This window comes from Colius striatus, chromosome 1, assembly GCF_028858725.1.
Source record: "Colius striatus isolate bColStr4 chromosome 1, bColStr4.1.hap1, whole genome shotgun sequence".
Classification (NCBI taxonomy): domain Eukaryota; kingdom Metazoa; phylum Chordata; class Aves; order Coliiformes; family Coliidae; genus Colius; species Colius striatus.
This window is the reverse complement of record NC_084759.1, coordinates 183,387,499-183,410,702: the sequence shown is the minus strand read 5'-3', so window position 1 is coordinate 183,410,702 and position 23,204 is coordinate 183,387,499. Positions and strand designations below refer to the sequence as shown.

The window sequence follows — 23,204 nt, the reverse complement described above, 5'->3', positions numbered from 1 at the left end:
TTTTATAGCAATGTAATGAAAAAAACCTGTACTGGCCAAATGTACGATGACTTCGCAAAGGCAATTACTCTGTTTCAAATTTTCCATGTCTCCTAAATTCTTTATTGGTAGAGAAAAGACCAGGACACTAATCCTGAGGTAGTCTGTAAGGCCAAAAAGGATCTCCAAGAAATGATGAGGATATTGTGTTAAACAAGTATGGACTATTTCAGATGGTGTAGGTGTGGCTCAGCGAGATGAGCAGATTTGATCTTTGCATCACTGCTATCATTTAGAAAACCAACAATTTTAGGAAAGGAGCAACTTAGGATGAACAATTTGATTTCTGTCTTGCTGTTCTCACTAATGGTGAAAGAGCCTTGTAATCATCGTATTTACACACAGTCCTTCCACATCTGCTCTTATTAACAGCCCGTCTAGCTGGGGCCCAGGCCTGTCAGTGCATGTGCACGTGCCTAACATATGAACATGTATTTAAAAATTTGGTCCCACCATCAGGTGGGTATTCTGAATGTTAAATGACTTGGAGATGAAATGCTGAGATGCAAAACTATTATTTTTTTTTACTTATTGGTTTTGCAGCAGGGATATTACAATCGTATTTTAAATTAAAGGAGATCGATTAAAAACTTGTTTCCATCCCAACTGACTGATTTTGTTAGAAATCACTTGTCATGAATCTCATACATGACAGAGTTTGGGTTTATTTTACGTTACCTAAGTAAGAATGTATCTATCTTTAAATTGTGAGTAATGCATCTGAATGTGAAAAACAATGATGTCCATTAGTCAGGTGTGGTGATTGTAACATTATATGATGAGACCATACGTTTCAAAATTCTGAGATACTTTAAGAAGTATACCATATACTTTAGGGAAGGAACTGTAAAGCTTTCACTAGCTCATATGAAGACTATATTAGCTCCCCTGTTAATCAGAACACTTGCCACATGTACTTGTTATGCTTTTTTCTTTCTCTGTAAATGGAACAAGCAAATGAGGGCAGATTCTGCAAAATTCAGTTTGCATTAATGTTGGAAAAGCTTTGGAACTACAGCTGTATCTGATAAAATATACAGATTGCTTTATCTTTGCATAGTTTATTCCCACAATCATTTAGTATTTTATGACATTCCCATTTACATCCCCGCTCTTATAAATCTCCCTAGTCTTTATGCATAAACAGTCCTTACTTTGCTCTTTGCATGCATTTATGAGATTGGTCCCCAGGTCAGAAAGTAATGCCCAGTTCTTTGTTTCCAGGCATTTGAACTTAACATTATTTGTATGTGCTAAGAAGAAAGATGACGTCATAAAGCCATACCTCAAATTCTTCAGAAAAACCATTACTTGCATGTAAATCTGCAACATGTTTTGGAAAATGCTTTATTGGAATTGCTCCAACATCATCTTAGGGGTGGGAAAAGACAAAAAATATATTTATAAAGAATAAAAAGCCAGTGACATAATAAGAAGTTTACATGTAGGCAATCCACACAACATCCTGAAATAAAATTGTTGGCATGAACTTTGGATACACAATTCCCACAAATATAAAGCCACTCTTGACCATCATTAACATTTCTAAAATCATTCTCTAACACTTAAAGAGCTGTAAATGACTATTCAGAAAGAAGACACAAAATGTCTTGCTAGGTCTCGCTCTGTCTTTAAGCCCCCAAAACCAAGGTGTTGATTCTGCAAGATGCTGAGCTTGTCTTTAAATTGAAGAGCACTTTGAACTCCCTGTGAAGCCAAGGGGAAATAGGAAGGTTAGCAGTTTGCTACAAGGTGTTCAAAGCCAGAGGGTAAGAGCAGAGCTCTGAATCACACCTATAAAGACTAATCAGGCAGAGTTGTCTGAGTGCTTGAGGTTGGCAAGTGTGGCACTGGGACTCTAGTACATGGAGTAGCTGCATAGTCCCAAGCCTACTAAATGAATACACCATTATGCCAGTACCACAAGTTTAACTGATGTGTTGCATGTTCCAAAGGAAACAACTACTAATTTTCATCTTTTACTACATTAGTGAGTAGTTTCGGTAAGGACTTTTTTCCCCATTTCCCCCATGGTTCTGTGATTACCTATTGATAATGATCTTATATCTGATCCTAGGAGTACTGACTCCAAATTTTCACATCAGGCTTTATGCTCCAAGTTTGTGATGAAAGAATTAAGTTTAAGATTTTCTGGATACCTACAAAGATAATATTTACATTCTTAACCAACATATGTGAATCATTCAACTTCTGGGTCCTGATACCGAGTCTGAGTTTTCCATCTGATGTTTATATTTTACTCTGTACAAATAGAGAAAAACACTCTTGGGTAGAACATTAATTTGGGATCATGTCAAAAACCTTTGGGACTTTTAATCTTCTCTTTCCTGCAAATATGCTATGTAAACAAAGTCATCTGTTCTGTTAATTACCTGTTAAAGGCCGACATTATTTCAGCTAGTTTTAGTTCTGAAGAATACTTTTGGTAGTCTTGTTCTTAAAAGCCTTTCATGGATTAAAAATATGTTTATTTCACAATCTCTAATTTTATCACTGTTTCATATGAGAAAGAAACATCTAAAACATTGAACAAGGACTTGTTATTTACATCAACAGATGTTCATCATTTAGGCCGCCTAATAATTTTAGCTTTCAGTTACCAAGAATTTGTTGATCCATCTGGTCTTCCACTTAGATGAATGGATCTGAACACAAAATGTGAATTTATCCAGTCAAGCCTAAGAGGAGCTGAACAAATGTGTAACACTATCTTCACACTTCAGTGATGAAACCTGGCATAAAGCATTTATTCTAATGATATGCAAACACAAAACCAGAAGGGAAGGTAAATGACCTTAAGAGCGAGGACAGTAAAGCAGAAAGAGATCTCAGGTTTGGTGTAACTAGTTTTCTACATCCTTGTCAGTGCCAGTCTCCCAGTTCAATCATATTTTATATCTGGATGGCAGGTATCACTTGAAATTACATAAATGTTGATAATAGTTCCTAATATTATCCTGCAATTCATTACTTGCTCTGAATGCATCTTGGAATTATGCTATAAAGTGCCAGGGCATTTTCTGTGAATAACTGCAATTCTCCTATCTCTGCCAATGAAACCCCACAACAGGAAAACGTTATATATAATGAGATCTGTGGAGTGTGTTTTAGTCACAGTCACAATAAAACTGTAAACTTAGCAGTTTCAAAACGCTCCTCCTGTTCTGCGCTCATTGCCAGTATTATACTGCAGTTAGTCTCAATTGTGAAGTTACATTTGTGCAACAGAAAACACAAAAATTGCCCACAATGCCTATTGCATGCAAAATAAACCAAAAGTTTTTCCTCAGAGTGCTTGTAGCTTTCCCATAAAATATTTTCAGCACCTTGCAGTCACTTAGAAACACTTTCCTCTTTCAGGTAGTAGTTACCGGTATTCTAGAAGGAAAACCTCCAGCATCAAAACACGTATTTTAAGCACTCAGAGTAACTCTAAGTGCAATTCTGTCTTATGACAATGGAAAACGCTATCTCCCTGAGGTGAGCTGGTCAGGAAAAATTGCAAGGAAATTATGCAGTTGTACTGCAATATAGTTAATGACAGAGAGAAAGAGCAGAGATTTCCTATAATGATTGCCACTTGACATTCATATGTAATCACATGTTTTCTGAAATCAAGCTCTATCCCTGCCTATTAACCATTTAGAAAAGGGTTATGCGTCTCCTAACAATAGCAATCAATACAAGAGGCATTTACAGATGCCTACAATTCAGTTACAACTGAAGCCTAACACTAGGCATTTATTTACTTAAATATGTTTACTAGTTACCTACACGAGGGGTGATTTTGCTTCCCTTAGTCATTCCAAGGGAACCCATACCTAGTATAACAGCACAGTTTGCAAAAGCATTACTTGTGGAACAAGACATCCTTTTCTCATGGGTGAAAATGTGGCTCAGGATCTGCTGCAGAGTTAATCTATTTTAATTCTACTCCAATTGAAAAGCTGGGAGGTTGCACGTGTTCCTCTGATACCCTTGGAGTAGCAAAGAAAAGTTGTTCCAAATCACCACATCTGGTGGATATGGAACCTGAAGATGCTAAAAATATTCTGCCCTTGTGCATTGTTTTTACGAGAGAATCACGGAGAACTTTATCAGTAGTAAACTATGCTAGTCAAGTCTGTGAGTTAAAGATGATACAATTGCAAATTAAATGCAGACAGATGAGGCATATATTGGTCCTGCTGGTAAAAAGAATAGGTTATAGTCTATACATAGGGGATAAATTCAATTAAAGGCAGAAATACAACAGAAAACTTGCTGGTGTAATCCTCTACTTTGTAACAGTGAACTAGAGCTATTTCATGTAGCTCAGCTGGCTACAATAGCAGCCACTTCTAGTGAGGCTACACCTCAAATGGATGGAAGGCACAGCATGTCTTTGAGATAACTCTGTAATGTGAGGATATTTCTCTTCTGTGTTACCTACAGGAGAGAATATTAGCAATACTAGTCCCAGCCTATGTCAAGTGCATCTGTGTTTATCAATACAAGAGGGTACAAATCTCTGGTTTATTGAAGGTACAGTACACAAAGAATTTATAGGGACGCATATAAAGCAGCATCTTCCAACAACTAACAGCATTCCACAGAACAGTTGACAAAAAATACCTGAGACTGGGAAGATTGGAGCTGGGGGAGCAGAAATCACTCGAGGTGATGTATTATCTTCTAAATAAAAGTGAGCAGTCTGGAAACATTTCCTACAGGGGAAGAAACATAAATAAATACTGCAAAAAAACCCCCCATTTTCTCATACCTTTTGGAATTCTGGCATTATTGAGTAAGAATGAAAATCCCTGTTTCGAAAACCCAGTTTCATGGAGCATCAAACACTACTGCTTATCATATAAATAATCCCCCAACACACCACCAAATTATGCATACAACTTACAGACCACATTAACTCAGCATAATACATAGTTCATGCATCTTTACCTATACCAGAGGCAGAAGACAGAGCACACATCAGACATAGTGAAAACTGGTAAAGGAACTCTGCACCAGGAGCTGCTGTAGATGCTGCACAACAACTCCAAGTGTAAAAAAAATGCCATTGGCTTCCTCGGTTATCCAAATTCGCACAGATAATTCCTGTTCCCTGTCATGTGACTATGCTAGCCTGAAGATGGAGCAGTGTACGAGATCAGTTCTGGTAATTCATCGATTGATCCTACTGCAGACACAGAAATGTAAGAAAAGACAACGTGCCCTGTGACAAAGTGACAACTCTGGAACTACTATGACCAGGGCTAATTAATTTTTTTCATAATGTAATTGCAACACTGAAGGACACCTTAACCAAGGGGGACCTCCTGAAGTTGACAGACAGAAACGAGGGAATCTGTAACTCCAGGAGATGCTAGCTTTGTCAGAAAAACACTGAAGTATGAATACAAATGGAACCAACCTTAACTATGAGCTGAAACGTTATTTGTATCTGTGCTGTGATCCAGATGTGAAGATAATAAGAATAGCATCTGTTAAGAGTCCAAACTATTCAAGGGACTAAATAACCAACTGCTGCTGTAAGCATTGCAAAGCCTCTTTAATTAAAAAATCTCCATATGATTGGACATGCTAATAACAATCTTTACTCAGGGTCACTTAATCTATTTGAAACATTATTCACTAATCATTAAATTTAAAAAGAAATATATGCATCTGCAAAATATTAATCTCATTTTATATTTACAAGCTTCTGCTTCTCCAAAACTGTTGGCTGAAGCTATTGTATGATCTTTTGCTATTTTGTGCAATCACTGTTCTATTAAATTATTCTGTACTGTTCCTGTATCACTGCATGGAGAAAACCCCTCGAGTAGCTGTTACAATAAAAAAGAAAATTTGAAGCTACTTGGAGAAATAGCTAGAGGATATTGTAATTCTTTCCACAACCGTTAATGTAGATCATAAAGACTTTGGTAAGCTTATTTGAATTAAGCCTCTGGGAAACATGCCCATACTCTTGGAATATGTTGGGAATTTTCTGTCTGTGTACAATGCAGATTCTCTTAGAACACAAAACAGTGTACAGCTACATCAAAGGGAAAATTGTGACATGCAAAATAGTTCTGGTGACTCATATGACAATTCTACATGGAGTCCAGATAGAATCCTCTAAAAGCTTATTTGTGGTGTTCATAGCAGAGCTTTGGCTTTACATGACATGTTTGGAATAAGACTACCCACTATGTACCTAGTTTTACTTAGAAATGGAAATTTTGGATGCAGACCAAGAACATGTTCAGGATCTGCTTGGGAACATCTTTCTCATCTTTAAAGAGGCTCTGAGATTAGGACCCCATAGAGTTAGCGAGTGCTGAGGCAAGAGAGGCTGTCTCAATGGTAGCATAATTGTCATGACTTAGTCTCAGGACTGCGTGTGAAATGTCTGCGAGGGGCAGTCAAGTATCAAAGTGTTTCACATCACTAAATGCTTTTGGAAGTCTGGCTTTGCCTGTTGGGCACAGAGAATGCTGACGTACCGTGCTTATTAAAAACAGAACCAACCAACCAAACATGGCAACTAACGTTCTATAACCAAAACACGTCCCCCCACACCAATGTCTGCTGCTCATGAGCAATGATTGTACAAAAAAATTATGGACTAACATCACAGAGTTTTGTCACTTCCATGCTTGAGAAAAGATTGAACTAAAAAGAATTTAATTAGCATAATGGCTTTCACATCTAAAGCAGTACTTAAAATGTCCTCACAATGTACCATACATTCACCATTCCTCTCTGAGCTACTGTATCTTTAATCTTTAACAAGTTAATTGTGGCTGAAAATAAATTACACCCTTAGCACATTTGGGAGACAAATTCTTAGCAGTTGACTTAACCTGTAATAAGACTCACAAACAGGCACTCCATCTGCTTCTGCGTCATCAGTGAAAGTCTTCATGACTAAAGCTAATGTTAATAACCATGTCTTGTTAATTATCACTTGTTGTTAATGAAAAAAGTGATGACTATTTCAAACTCCCAGACAAAGGTCCCATCACTCAATGTTAACCTGATTATTTAATTTACACCTTTCATCACAGCATTTAGATCTTCAACCTAAAATTGCAATTTGTAATTTAGACACTGCACTTCTTCAAACATACACTTTATAGATGGAGACAGTGTTAAGCCATTGAATTAATTAGACTGTCTGTATTGGTACAGGAGACATGCAGCAGCAGGTCTTTGGTTTAATGGAAGGGATGCTAGATCTGAATGAACACTTCAGCGTGAACTACCTGGGACAAGACTATGCCTCAGATTGCAGAGGACATTGTTTTTTTGGCGTGCAGGCCCCCAGACCTTGGCTGAGGATGTGTGCTGCCTACTTCTCCCTTGGGGCTGGGACTTTGTCAGAGCTGATATGTGCGTGCCTGAGGCACGTGCACGGTGTTCACCGCTCATGCGGGTGACAAAGGCAGCTGAACCTCCAAAATCAGAGGCATTTGAGACACGATGGGTTTGTGCATCCACTCCTTATCCAGAATAGTCTTAGAGGCATGATAACTTCTTTCTCTGAGAATTTCAGAGTCTTTTGTGCTCACAGGGTATCTGCCAAGAGGTATTCTCAAGCACTTAATAGAATTTATTTTTAAATGGTTCTGATTATGTAAAGTTTTGATGCATCCAAAGGATCTTTAAATGGACCCTCAGTGGATCCAATAATTTGAATGACTCCATTTTTAAATGGTTCAAATTAATTTCTAAGTGTTTGTCAGCTGAAATTTTAATTTTCAGATTTTATTAACACTTACAAAGACTAAAATTTTTCCTTCACGGATGGATGAGTGTGGCCTTTGTAAATTTTAGTGTGTCTCTGAACGTGAGTTTCTAACTGTCCTTGGAAAAGTTTCTGAATTGTTTCCATAAACCTAACACAGGACTCAAGGCATGAGTACAAATCATGGATAAGAAAACGAACACTCTCTGACAGCTGCATTTCAAAGATATAGGGTGGAGGGGAAAGTTAACATTTAAATGACGGCTCTGAGTGGTGTTTGTCAGTGGGTTGGTCATTTCTGAAGCATTGCTGTCATGTACTTCTAAGAGGCTTCATGACAGCCAGCTGATATTCCACATGTCTACAGATACAAATGTAGCTGGAACTGCATTAGCAGTTTGCTGTTCACGTTATTAGAAGTAGTCTCTTACTGAGATTCACATATATTTGTTGTAAAAGAATCCTGAATGGTACATCTCCCACTGACAGCTGTTACAATGTCTTCTTATGCTAACCATTATATACACTGATCCGCAGAAGTAGCCTGACATTTCTTCCTATACATCGTTTCACTGGGTTTATTTTCATTGATCAATTCTATAAACTGTTCCAAAACAGTACACACATGCAGAAGCAATTTCCACTATATTCCATGTTGGCATAGAGAAACATTCCATTTCAGTCACCTCAACAAAGACCATTAATTCAGCAAAATGGGAATGATGATGCCACCCAGAAATGAAAAAAACAGAGCAAAGAGATTACAACACTCCAACCGCACCTCTGCTGCAAGGACTCAGTCAAGCAGATATGATATTGAGAGAGATGGATGGATAGATAGATTTGGACAGAATATTCTGTCTAAAGCTGTAAAAAAATCTATTGGGACAATAAGGCCATTGAGTAGCCAAAAGAATCTCATTGTTTATTCCACTGTAATCTTAATCACACTGAAGAAATGAAAGGAAAACAACATTACTTGAAAATTGCTTGAATTGCAAAAGATGTGACACACAGAGTAGTTCAAAACTGCGCATTTTCCTACTGCGCAGTTAGACAATCTTTAGACAATATTTCCATTAAAAGTTTTCATCCCTGTCACAGAAATGAATATTTTATCAGAAAGATTGAAATTGTGCCTAATGAGACAGCCAAGAGATTGGAGAATTTCCTCAAGTGCTGATAAACCCCCAAACCCAAACAACAGATGGTACAGAATTATTTTTTTGATACAAGTCATTCAAGTGAAGAATTAAATAATTTTGCCTTTCTTTTAACCCTGAGAAACTGAATTTCTTCACTTTTGGTAGTTACTTGGTTTTAAAATAAAATAACACACTTTTTGCATATTAAACACATCACCTGCATATTCCAATTAGGAGCTAATAGTGGAAACAACTCAAAGCACTATTCACTCAAATACCCAGATAGGACATCCCAATGCAAGTTTTTGATTACTGCTGCCAAAGGAATACACAATAACTTGAAAATAGAAACTTTTTATGAATTTGAAGAAGTGAAAATAATTGGCCCAAATAAAAAAAACCCAACGCATTGCAAACAGAAACATAGACAACTGACATCAGTTATTTCAAAATAAACTAAATCTAACCATAAAAATTCTTATAGGCTTTATACTCATCTTTTGCAGGCTTAACAAAAACTGCATAGCAACGAAGTTAATTCTGATTTTTCCAAGTCTTTAAAAAGAGGTGAGGGTCTTGGCACCTACAATGCATACTGTTTATGTTTCATTCCTCTGAAATAAGACACATGTTACTGGTGTTATCATAATGCCAAGAAAATTTTCTTGAGGATTAACATAAAAAGAGCTTCATATTTTATTTTGTAGTACACAAGAAATACAGAAAAGATTAAATTCAAGTCAAGAAGATATTACTGCTAACGGGATTTTTGTTTTATTTTGAAAGACCTATGTTACAGAATTGTTCATTCCCAGAGAAAGAATACGAAATGAACACGTTATTCAATAAAAACAAGCTTGTAACGTGCAGGATTATTAGAATTGCACTGTACAATCTGGGTTTTAAAATGGATGGTGTTCTTTGGCAAATCAAAGAGATTTCAAATAGTATTTAGTATCAGGGATGAAACCCATTGGAAGATGGATATGAATGTTCACGTTACGTAACACGAAAGACAGGAAAAAGTTCTCAATATGGAAATGGTTAGCTGGAAATCCTGTAATGGACAGTGAGTTAGACCTGGAAGTCTCTGTGAGAAGTTTGGGTCTTCCTTGTTCATAAAGCTCCTGGAAGAGCATGGTCCTGTTTCTTGCTTCTAGTTTACATATTAACACTGCAGAAGCAGTAACAGGATTAGGTTCTCTACAATCAGCAAATAGCACCAATCTCCATGGCACGAAGTTTTTGCAACTTCTTTTCTCCTTCTAGACTATCACTGCTTTTTATCCCAGGCAACCTGTGGCCTGTGCATGGATTTTGAAAGCCCTATGAAAAATTAAGCAGATGTATCCCGAGGAAGACTCTGGCTTTACCTAGAACCAACGAAATGGATCCAAAGGCTTGAGCACTGCCACATCCTGTCACTTGGCAAACAAGATTCCTGACATGCCTTTAGCACAGGCTGACTTGCATTATTTAACACAATGCTTGACAGTTTGGGGTTATCACAGGGCAGAGATCAATCCCAGAAATGGTGTGAATGCAGTCACTCTGTTTTTTCCTGCTCTGATGGAAGAGACTTCAGCTGTACAGAACACGTGTTTTTTTCGCAGTATAGTCTTTTGCCCTCACTGATTATAGTATCATGACTACTGATAGCTACTACTTCTGTCTATCAGTATTTTTTTATCTCACTGCCTTAACAATTTTTCAAGTCACAGAAAAACATACCCATGAGGGAACTTGAGCATGTCTGTGCATGTGAAACGCATCCTTAGTTACCTGCTGAATGGTTTGAAATGCTGCGGGGCAAATTTTGGTTTGGCAGAATCACAAAGTAGAATAACTTTTTAATCACAGAACATTGTAAGAGCTACTGTAAGTGATCTTAAAACATTTAGACTATTACAGTACTATTAAGCTATCCCATTTCTGTCTTGCATACAAGGCCCACTCCTACAATCTTGTATGAATTGCTTATTCACATAGTCCTGCTGAGGACTGTAGATTCTCAACCTACTTTGACAACTACTTTTTCTAACTTTTAAAGAATTGGAAAGATAGGAAGCAAGCCCATGCCATGCTATGTATTTTTCTTCTCCCTCTTGTGCTTTACCTTTTCCTCAGTGTTCTGTTACGTCACTTGGCTTCTAAAAGTCACTTGGCTTCTGAATTACTTCTAAACAAGTAATTGTTTACTAACATCTCTCAAGATGTAAAGAAACTATTTGCAATGGTTCAACCCTCTGCAACCAAAAACAATTGCAGCTGAGCATTTTGGACATATATTTTATCAACTTTATGACACTGCGGCACTGGGAAAAATACAAGACACGGTGAGAGACAAGATCCAGTCTCCCTCCTGTAAACCAGATCAATAATATCAATCACATTTTTCAAATCAGAGCTCTTTAGAACTGAAAAGAAAAACCAACCAAAAAACAACTTACCTCCAGTATATGAGAATACCCACAAGAATCACTAGACAGATAAAAGTCAGGGCTGATACGACCACAAGTGGTATAACTGTCTTCTTCTCTGATTCCAGACTCTCAGCTAGACCGATACGAGACTCATGGCTACTATTACTTGCCTCTGCAGTCAGAGAAAATTGAAACAGTCCATGTTTAAATTCTGAGAAATGCACAGAGCGAGCGAATGTGTCTTACAACGAGCCTACTTAATACCACTTACCTCTGTTTTTTACTACGTACTGCAGAAAGTGTATACATTTGCAAACCAGCTACAGAAAATAAGCAGATAGGGGGTAAAGCAAAGTGTTCAAGCTTATGTGACTCAGCCTTCCAGCAGTGGAGACTTCTCTTTGTAAGAACAGAAGATTGTTGTTAAAATATAGCAGAAGAAAGCTTTTAATTTTCAACCGTTTATTAGCTGAAAGCCAACTGAGTTAAGGAATGTGAATATATAATATTGAATGTGTAAAGAATACTTTGAATATTAAACTATTACTCATACAATGTAAATCACTTCTCTGTCTAATAGTTTAATGGGAAAATTTTCTGACCGTAGTCCCTATATCCTTGCCACATTGAAGTTAAGTCTTCTATATTTTAAAACATTGCTCATTTTGTAACTTGATTTATAGATATACCCTGCTTCCTCTATATCCTATTGCAGCATTTCCTCCACCAACTATACTGGAGCTAGAATTAAATTTCCCACCTCCACCTTTACAGGTGATCGAATTATGATTTAGATCATAATTATGATTTCCATCAGCCTTGAAATGCTGGGTGACAGAAATATTTGGACATAGGAATCTGCATGAAGATCAAACCAGTATATTTTATAATCTCATTAAATAAGAGAACACAACAGTGGACAAGACCAATCCTACTTGTTTAACTTTGGTCATAACTGAAGATGTAAACACTAAAACTGTGGTTCTGACACAAATTGACTCATTCTTTTCAATCTGTGCAGTGTACTGTGATCTGTGATCATTATATGAATTAAAGCAATAAGTGCTTTTGCACTTGTTAGAATTAAACCTCAAGATTTTCAAAGAATGTTTTCGGCTTTTGTGAACAGTCCTAATTCAATTAATGTTCTCTATTGGAGCAGAATTTTGCTGTATAGAAATCAGCTGCGCTCTACTAGGATTTCAAGGGACCAATTCTACATGAACAACAAGCTTTCACACAAAAGAGAAGAAGGAATGGAGTTGGAAAAAAAAAAGATGCCAACAAGTCACATGTTCCAAATAGGATGTCAAAATTCATGCAGCTTCACGCAGTGCATTCAGGTAGCTCTCTGCTTGCTTCTGTTTTCTTGAGTTTGGGGGCTTTCAGGGCTTTATATGCAAAAAGATCTAGACTGTGATCTTGTAGACATTTTCATGGTTTTAGTTCACAGTACTCTTAACACCCAAATCAATGAGTACTCTTTAAATCCTGTAGCTTAGTGGGCAAATTGACTGCAGGCACAAGTGCCTTCTGAAAAATCTGTCCCCGAGTTTCTGGTGAGTAGGTTAACATCAGTGTATCCTACTGATTTCAGAAGAAACATCAGAATATGATCCCTTTGAAGCATTTATACTTTCTTATCCAACTCTGGACTAATTCACAGTGTAAACCCCAGTCTTATCTCTGTGATGACAGGGTTCCTTCAAACTTCATAACCAAATGCTATCAGGATTCCTTCTATGAACAATGAAGAGCAGGCTTCTCCTGTAAATGGGAGGTTTCTCTGCACCTTGGCCATCATTCCAATGCCGGCAGCTGAAAAGGCAGCCTCATCTATAGTAGGTTTCTTTACTTCCCAATAATTTATGTGTTTGTATCCTTTGCATATTTCTTTATATTAATTTCTCTTATAGTTATTCAACTGAAGTTAAAAAGCTTAGGTAACCATAAAGGTCTTGTGGTAAAAGCTCCAGTTCAGAACAAGTATAAATATGCATTGAAAACTACAAAGACTGCGAAAAGTTTAAACAACCATTTTTTTTTTCAGTAGTGGTCACAAGAGCAAGATATGTCATCAGTTTCTGGTGAATTTGCTGTAATGTATAAATAAGTTCTCAGATGTGAGGGCTTTTTCGTCTGTTTTTTTGTTTCATTGTAATTGAATTAAGCAGATGTGTCTTTGACTTACAGGAGACCGTGTTAGTCATGCTCACATTGAATTGTCAGTTTATTAAAAGACAGTATTTGGCATCATTTATTGGAAAAAAATAATGTACATGAAATGATACTGTATAGTGTCTTTCAATAATATCTAGAAAACAAAGTCTGTTGTACTACTACTACTATTCCTCCAGTAACGCATAACCCTTTTTTGAGTTGCTACCAGTAACAATTCAAATGACACCCATTATGTAAGCTCTAAATCTCTTATGGGAACACTCATTCACATTAGTAATATAAGTTTTGAAATACTGACGTTATTTTTCTCTGGTTTTTAAAGAAATGTTATGCACTTTACACAATGCAGTAACTACTTACCCAATGAACTGTTTTACTTGTTGCTTCAGTTTTATAACACCTACCTTGTTAGGGCTCCTACTAATTTCAGTGTATTTTCTAGTTTCTTCTAATTTTTATTTACTGCTTCTCACATTCTACTAGCCCCAGCTACACAGTGTCAATTTACCACCTTCTCGTATTAGTATTCCACTGCTCATGAGCAAAACGACCTCACGCGACTTAACTTTGCCTCTGTAGGACTCCCCATGCTTTGTGGATTCCATTCCTTGGTGGGTTTAGTTGAACGACACTGCCCTCTACAGATGCTGTGAGCGCCAATGGAAGTTCAATTTCTTTTTTTTTCCAAAACCACCGATTTAACCTTGTTTGTTGTTTGTGCTTTGTTTTTTCACACATTACAGATTGTTTCTTAATCTTGGATTTTGAATACTCTAACAAGAGGCAATGCAAATTATGTGTTTGAATACTTTAAGTTTTCCACAATGCATTTTTAAATGCAAAATAAATGCTTTGTATTTATCAGGTTTTTATCTATTCATGGTCCAGTTTTGCCTTGTGACCTTATCTTTGGAATCACAGATCACAAATACTCTCACTGACTTTAAGAGGACTAAATAGAATAACAGCACTAAATACAAACAAGTACAGGAGAATTTAGCTCTAAGTATTTTTGAAATATGCAAATCTGGCACAAAAAGTCTGCATCTCTGAAATCTGAAGGTGGCAGAAAAGAATGAAAATGAATGTTTTTATGAGTTAAGATGAATCAGAGGCATCTTCTTCCTTGCTCAATACATCTTAAAAAACACAGAACAAAATACAAGGAGGAAATATGCTGTTGTAAGTTAAAAAACTGAATCTCAGAGGTATGCTTCCTCTGGCAGAGGTATGGTTTCCTCTTGTGTATTTCTATAAGGGCAGCACTTGTCTTTGGACAGAAAACTTAGTCCCTCTTAAACCTTTGAAAATAAACAATTAACATTTAACAAAATCTGGTTTTAGATTGTGCACCACCCAACTTCTACTGACAGTACTCATCTATCCAAAAGCAGAGAATGCATCTTCTTACTGCAGAATATTTCAGGTGCAGTTTTAAGTAGCCAGAAGTAGCATTCACAAGGTAGCCAGCTGAGCATGCACCCACTTTCTCAATGCTTCCTTAATCACGCCCACTGGCACTGTTATGTTCTCCTTTTAATTATACATAGATAAACCTTCTCATTCCCTATGGCACAAAAGTATCCCCTCACAGCTTTCCATGGTATTCATTAGACTTATCCATAACTAACCTGCCTCAGAGATGTTGAATACTGATGAGTCATCGCTAGTAACGGATGAGGCTGATGACTGTGATGATCCAGGAGTTAATTCTGAGTTACCTGCTTCAACTGCCCCTTCAGTGTCTCTTTCATTAAGGTCAGGAAAACTGAAATCTGTTGAAGTTTCATTATCATTAAGGCTATCTGAGGTACTTTGGCCAGAACCACTTTCTTCGTCACTTGTAAAAACCGCCCAAGACTTAGCCTCTGATGTGTTTTGCAATGGGATGCTAGCAGTCTGAACGTGGCTCTCCAAAACTGCCGGGTCGTTGTGCTCCTTGGGTATCACGCTCGCTGCCAAAGCCGATACGGATGTATAATTACGTCTGTCCGTGGCATAGTTTATCTCCCTGTCTGATGCAGAAGTCGAAATTTTCTCTTCTTCATCTGGTTTCTCAGAATGTGAGCTTATAATTAGGTTACTCTGATCCTTGTTATTGTTTACCTTTGTGTTTTGTTCCTCTACTACTATATCCTGAGCTTCTCTATAGGAAGCGCATGAGATACAGTTACTTACAGGGAAGCCATCGTCATATTCATCATAGTCATCCTCAACTACAGAAGGCCACAAATCGGTACTGGACATGACACTGGGAGACAACCCAGAGGATTCTCTAGGAGGAACCAGCAACCTACTCAAGGTTACAGGGGTCTCACTTTTGGAAGGAACAGCCGTAACAGAAATATGTACATTTGGTGAAGGAAGAGTGTGATGAATGGACTCATCAGAATCAGAAACAACTGCAGGCATATAAACAGGATCAAAACCAAGTGTAGAACTTGACGAGACACTGGCAGCCTCACTTCTTTCAAAAACAGTTGAAGAGATATGACTGTTTGTGGGAGTAGCTACATGTAGTGGTGTATCACCTGTTAGGGAGGGAGTTGTTACGGCATTCACCGATTGAGGGGAAAAGGCATCTGTATTTTCTAAACTGGTCAGCTGGAACGAAACATCGCTACTGTACAATGAAGGCATAACCTGCTCAACATCTTCACTGTTAAACAAACTGGATGAAACATATTCCTCACTTGCATAAGAGACAGATAAACCTTGAAGTGACGTCGTGGGCTTACTAAAAGTGTTTGGCAACATATCAGCAACGGAAGGTGCAGATGTAGAATGCAGCACGGTTTCAGTTGTAGCAGAACCTGGCGCCATTTGATGCAATATTTGGTCAAATGTAGAACTATCTTTGTGAACCCTGGAGCTTTCAGCCAATACTGGATCACTAGGCACGACTACAGCCGTGTTAAGCAGAGTGCCATCGCCAGAAGACTGGAAGGAGGACTGAAGTAATGCTTCGTTATTTAATGTAGCTGAGGTCTCATAAAAGTATGGCTGAGTCGAGGACAGCATTTTGCTATAAGCAGGGGCAGGGAGAGCTTGATCTGAGCTTGCACTAAGCATAGATTTAAGCAAAGTGTCATCAAAGGCTGGAGTTGTAACATGCAAAGGCTGAACGGAAAGGTGATTTTCTGTAAGTTTACTAATCTCGTGATCAAATATCTTAGTAGTGGAAAAAGCAAGAGAGACTGGAAGGATTCCCTTTGTGCTAGAAACAGGAAGTGGGCTTTCTTGCAGAGACGTATTCTGCTTAATTACATCATTATCAGAAACAGATGTAGAAAGTTCAGGTATCGCTTTACTTTCAGCATTGGAAGCCATTTCACTTAAAGAGGAAATTTGCAGTTCTCTCTCATCTCCATATATAACATCACCTTTTTGAAGCATCTTATTAACATCACTAAACCCAGATGATTCATACGTAATTTCATCTACAGAATCAGAGGAAGAAACGTTAAGTACCGTCAAAGTATCTGTATCAGGCAAAAGGGACTCACTACCAGAGTACGCTTCAGACCAATCCATATCACTAGACAGAGAGCGTGTAGGCTGCAGCAAAGTATCAGCTTGTGACATTACAGAAGAAGGTTTATGCACCAGTACATTGTTATAGCTGCTAAATAAAGGATCCTGACGAAATACGTCAACAGAATCATGCACAAATTCTGCGGAGTCATAGGAAACAGTAAAGCTTTGGAGGGAGCCCACATTACTAGACAAAGCATAAGGAAGTTCAGACATTGTAGATAATACATGCATATTTAAATCACTGCTGGATGGTTCAACTTGGGAAAATATGCGAGTTCTATTATGACCAAATATCAGTGTCTCTGAAGCAGCATGAGTAGTCTGATGCGACACCACATCAGCATATTGAGCAAGGCTTGGTTGTATTAATGTATCACCCTCTGCCAATGTCAAAGAAGCATGCAGGGACACCTTATCACTTGCAACAGCTGGAGTAGCGCTTTGTGGAAACATTTGAGAAACTGTATACAAACGGTGAAACATTTTACTACTGGAGGAAGCAGAGGAAAATGTAAGCAAAGGTACATCATCATAGGAAGACAGGGTGGGTTCAAATGACACATCAACACTGGGAAATACAGGTGTAGCATGCAAGGTCACATCACTATCTGATGTAGCAGGGGTAGTGTCGAGCATCTGAGAGTCAAACAATAAAGGGGTGACTAGAGGAAACACTTCACTACTGTAGGAAGGTTGAAGAGGTATCTCACCATTATAGACTGGTTGAGTTGTCTGAGAGAGTACCTCACTGGCAGCAGAAGCAGAACCATATTCTCCAGAGCTTGAAGAGACAGAGTGAGGTGATAATTCAGCAGAGGAGAAAGCAAAGGTAGAATAATGTGACAATTCTAAATCCGCATCTGAAGCGTCTTGTGAAACCACTGGGCTGCTGGAATAGGGCACTGTAGCTGGCTTTAATCCCTCTACGTAAGCATGAGTGTAACTGGTCTGAGACAATTGCCTGCTATCCGATGCATCAACAGACTGAGTTGTCAGATCTGTAGCGTTACGAAACCATACGTTTCCATCAGTGGAAGAAGTATGCTTTGGAGGCTTGTCAGAGCTTGAGGGTGCTACACCTTCTGAAACATACTTAATGGAGCCTTGCGAAAGAACATCATGCATGCTTATATCTGGGCTTCCCGAAGGAAGGGTGTCTTCTTGGGAGGTCTCCTCTGTAATTGGCTGTGCTGAAGAAGTGGCAAGAACTGAACTCCAAAAGTTATCAGATTCCTGATGAGGTTTAAAAGGAGACAATAAGAAATCTTCATCACTATGGCCAGTAGTGGTTATTCTTGTTGGTTCGGTGCCTGAAGAAAGGTATATGTATTCTTCTTCTATGCCTTTGGTAGAGTCAATGAGTTGAGGAGGAACTCCAGTAATTGTTCTGTGTTCCAAAAATGCATCTTCTTCGGATATTTCACTAACAGGTGTGGAAGTAGGGTAATAAACTGCTTTGAAAACATCATCCTTGCCATGTAATTCTTCTTCTCTTGTTAAGTATCTATTTGTTTTAGCTTCACTGGGCTTTGTCCCCATTTTTTCTTGAGTGTAGCTGGACGTAGTCACCTGGAAATTTTTCCTCATTTGGTTTACTGTACTGTCAGTGCCAGGAACCACTGCAGTTTCCTCATCCACTTCTGCTTCCTTTTCATCAACTTCATCCTTTGAAAAAATATCATAGCCGAAGACAATTAAAATTGCTTATAGGCACTGTAGACAAACGAAAACTGAAATGGCAAGAATACATTCTCCTGGTTCCATAAAGCAAAAGAGGCAAAACAGGACAACAGTTGAGAAGACTGTTGGTCTTACAGTAAAAAGTTTAGCTCACTCTTTTCCTTTGAAAATATTACTTATTTGTAATACAAACAAAAAAAAGGTGTCATCACAGCTTCCTAAGTATCGTGTTACTTTTACTGTTTGAGACAAAACCCACTCATAGTATTTATTTACTTTATTAGAAAAGCTCTACCTCTTTCCTAACAAAATGCGATTGTATATGCAGTATACATCAATGAAAAAATGGTTTTACTGTCAAAGTGTCCTAAAGATTTGCACTAATATCTTGATGTTGATTAAATCATCATAGTTACAGTATTTTAAAAATATAGTTATGATCTGTTCTTAAATCTGCCAAACCTTCAGAGTTTTCTGTGTTGTGAATGATACTACCCAGTCCCTGTTATGACCCTTTGTTTGTTCAACATGCGTAATTACACTTTGTGAAAAAACTGTGTTAGTGTTTTGACTTGTAAGGACAGATGCAAAATTAAAAAGAAAAATTAAAAAAATCACATGCCTCGATTTAGGCAGTCCTTGAGGATCTAAGTGCAAATCTTTTCAGCCTCTCTCCAACTTTCCCTGCTTCAAGTAAAAAAATGTAACGTGGAAGCATATAACTTGCTCAGCAGGCATCTTCATCTTGATCTAGACACAGCAGTGCCTGTAGCTCTGTTCTGTGCCCTCACCTAGAACTGTACCAGGATCAAACCTATCTGAGCACAACTCTGCAAGCTAGAATGAAGGGAGCCTTCAGTTTCTAAAGGGACGTGATTTGATAATGTACCACTAAGAGACAACAGCAGGACAGAGACTCTTGTAAAACAAAGCTGAAATTTCTTTTTCTTTTGAAAAAACGCACATGGTGATGTGGTGGCAATACCCACTTGTCTTTACTCAAAAGCATAAAGTTCAGAGAAAAAAAACGAAAAGATACGAGAGTGGGACACAGTTACAGGCCTAAGAAATCCTCAGTGTGCACTCTATTTTAGGCCAAGTCTATCTCCCACACCTACACTGAAATGAACAGGGCATAACAGAAAGAAGAAAATAAAATGAACAACCTCTCTCCTTGCTGGGACAATAGAAACCTAGTTACCAAATATGAAGTCTGTCTAGCTTAAATTCAAGAGGAGTAAATGATTCTCCAAGAATTTTGGAATAACTCTTATATTCAACTGACAGCACACTGATAGCACACTCACACGAAATTTCACTCTTCAGCACAACTGCCTTCCTCCCTTACCTTAGTTTACTACATTCTAAGACCATCATAAGCAAGTCCAGGTCAGATTTCTCTTTAAACAAACTAAAAAGCTTTACACTAGGTGACAGCTTTGACTCTGCTAAATGACCAATTTTGCCAGACTTTATTCAGAGCCGACAGTAAACAGGTGCTCCACTTTCAAAAATATTTAAGTATATCCTGTGGTGTACTTTATTTCTCCCTGCATCTCCAGCCCCAGAGAACCAGTGAGGTATGTCTAGAGTTATCTAGGGAAAAATACAACTGAAGAGAAGGCTGTATATGCACACATAGCTATACATATATAAATGCAGATGAAACATTCAGTTTTCACAGAATATCAATTCAATTTAGTTGAAATGTATGTATTTGAAGTACTCTCTTAAAAACAAACGAATGCTATACCTCATATTCTTCAGTTTCATTCAGTTCAGGAATGAGGTCAGCCTCTAAAAAAAAAAAATATACACCATATCATCCAACATTTAAAATTCACAGAATTATTAAGGACTTAAATTAGGTGATGTGTTTATTGAGACCTAGCCTAAGGCTTGAGGCATAGCTCTAAGGCTAGCAATGATAATGTAGGCATGACATGTTCAACCACAACAGTTTTGCCTGCAGCACATGTTAGATCTGCACTGAGGAACCACATTCTGACCAGGGAGAACCAACTTTATGAAGGCATTTTCTATAATAAAGAACATCTTAATGCAGAAATACAGAAGATAGGAAAAAAATTAAGTCAACTATTTATCTACATTTAATCTGAAATCTTTGAAGATATTCTTGTGAAATGATCTTGGGGAGTGATTCTAACAATAGCATCACATAGAGCTCCATGTCTGCATTTCCTTCACAATTCCCAAATGAAGTTTCCTCAATATACCAGTATAAAGATGTCATCTTTATACTTCTCATATCTGCAAAGTCAGATGGGATCTATGACTTCATTTGTATTCTCTTTGGTCTGTCTATCTACCTTTCAAAACAAATTGAGACATGTATGCAACATTCATTAGGTAAAGTTAATCAAACAAGCTCATACAGTTTTATTTGTAGATTATACCATGCAAACAAATTTTGTCTAAAGAACACTGCATAAAACTTTCACAAATTGTTTTAACAAACATTTATAAATTAACAAGTACTGAATTAACTTTTCATTAATGAGATAGAGAAAAATTATCTTACCTCTGACTCACTCTTGGAAGCCTAGGAGGCCCGAGGGCAGGGTGGGGAAGGGAGTGGAGGGGAGGAAGGGATGGATAATGATATTCCCTGGCTTCTCAATGATATAAATCAAATATTGTAGACATTAGTTTGAAAAGTCTTCCAACAGTAGACCCATACCATGTAATAGACTTCTCTGAAAAATGATTTTACTATTAAGAAATTATATCCATTCACTACACTTGAGCTGAGCTTTAATCACACTCAGTCAGAAAAATAAAATGTGCTGACTGTGCTAGAGTATACAGCAGGGTGTATGCACTCTCTAATTCCACCAGCAGACAACTATAATTTTTTTCTGTTGTCTCCATGGAGAGGCATGAACATACATATGTATAGATTATATATTAACAATGCTAAATCTTGAGGCATTTTGCAAAGCTTTTTAAAATTTAATTGATCACAGAAAATATGTTTGTCAAAAGCATTAGAGCCACACACTAACAGAAGTTCTGTTAATCTTAGTGCTGAGTTTTTGATTTGATGGGATATTACAGAAATCTGCTAACACTCATCAAACCAACCAGAAGAACCACACCCTCCAAAAAACAACCCATTGATGTAGGTTGATGAACAAGATTGTTTATTTTTTCCTGGAACCGCATATTGATTATTCTGTAGCTTACATTTTAAAATAAAAAATTAAATAATTGGTTAGAAGGTTTTCTAGATGTCTTTTCATAGCTCATTTTAATGACAGATGAAGAATGATAGAATAAAGACATAAAAGGTAACTATTTCCCTTGATTTATGGTCAACGTGAATCTTAAAAAAAGAATTTCTTAAAACAATCTGATTTGTAAGGGTAGAACAATGTGCGTGACAAACTTTTCTCATTTCTGTACTGTTTTATGTAATAAATGGCAAGATAAGAACAAAAGTAAAGCCTGTTTGTTCCGATTAAATTAGTTTTCAGATTTCTACATTTCACAGTACAAAATTAGGAAAAAAGCATCCCCTAAATGAAATGTTTAAGATATACTTAGTGTTTTTTAGGACAAAAATCACAAAGACAAGTTACAAAGAAATTGCATAGGTATATCCTCACATAGCATTGCTGACAGTATGAGCTGTCATGCAGGAGAAAGCATTTGAGAGCTGTATCCCAGTGTGGGTTTTTTTGATGGAACACCAACCCAAGTCCACACGTATGAAAATGAGAGGAGAAATACATTCTTTTTTTTTATTTCCTGTGTCAGCAAAAGCATGTAACACCAGTACTACTACACAACAAACTACTGCAGAACTTCAGAGTTATACAGACATTATCAAGAGTGTCTAAGCACATATTTAGATAGTTATTCAAAATCTAATTTTAATAGCAAATGAAATATTGGTAAAGATTGGACTTTTATCAAAGTTGAGTAAAACACTATGTATATGACTCCTTTCATTTTCAGTGGATATTGTGTAGCTACATCACATGGGGCATCTGTTGACTTTTACTAAATGGAATCTAACTGGAAAGAGTTCCAATGTGCACGCACACACAAGATGAAACACTGCCACACTGAATAGTTTAGGAAAAACCCAAAGCGCAGAAGTCTCAGCTATGATAATTTTCCCAATGTCATATCAGAGCTCCTGAGACTCTTACAAATTGAGACAGAGAGTAAGCCTGAATAAGGTCCTTCCTCTTATGAAGCAGTTAAAAAATTAAGTTTAAACCTGGTCTGTGGATCACCCAGAGTCTGCAAAGTCTTAGTGAAGATCAGATACAAGAGGCACTCAGACAGGGTGGGGAGAAGGCATGGGAAATGCTCTCTCCTGCATGCATCTCAAAAGGAGACGACTAAAAATATAGTCATAAGTTTTTTGAACACCAGATTTGTGTTGTATGGTGTATTGAAACTTCCCTCATT

At 37.4% G+C, this 23,204-nt stretch overlaps 1 protein-coding gene across 1 annotated transcript in view; it reads right to left on the bottom strand.

Moving 5' to 3' along the window:
- PTPRZ1 (protein tyrosine phosphatase receptor type Z1) overlaps positions 1-23,204 on the bottom strand; it is a 139,168-nt gene that overhangs the window by 17,030 nt on the left and 98,934 nt on the right. The window contains exons 11-15 of the mRNA XM_061988747.1: positions 20,515-20,558; positions 15,176-18,746; positions 11,391-11,535; positions 4,675-4,766; positions 1,325-1,410 (exon numbers count right to left, since the gene is read on the bottom strand). Of these exons, the coding sequence (XP_061844731.1) occupies positions 1,325-1,410; positions 4,675-4,766; positions 11,391-11,535; positions 15,176-18,746; positions 20,515-20,558 (3,938 nt within the window). The remainder of the gene's footprint in view (positions 1-1,324; positions 1,411-4,674; positions 4,767-11,390; positions 11,536-15,175; positions 18,747-20,514; positions 20,559-23,204) is intronic.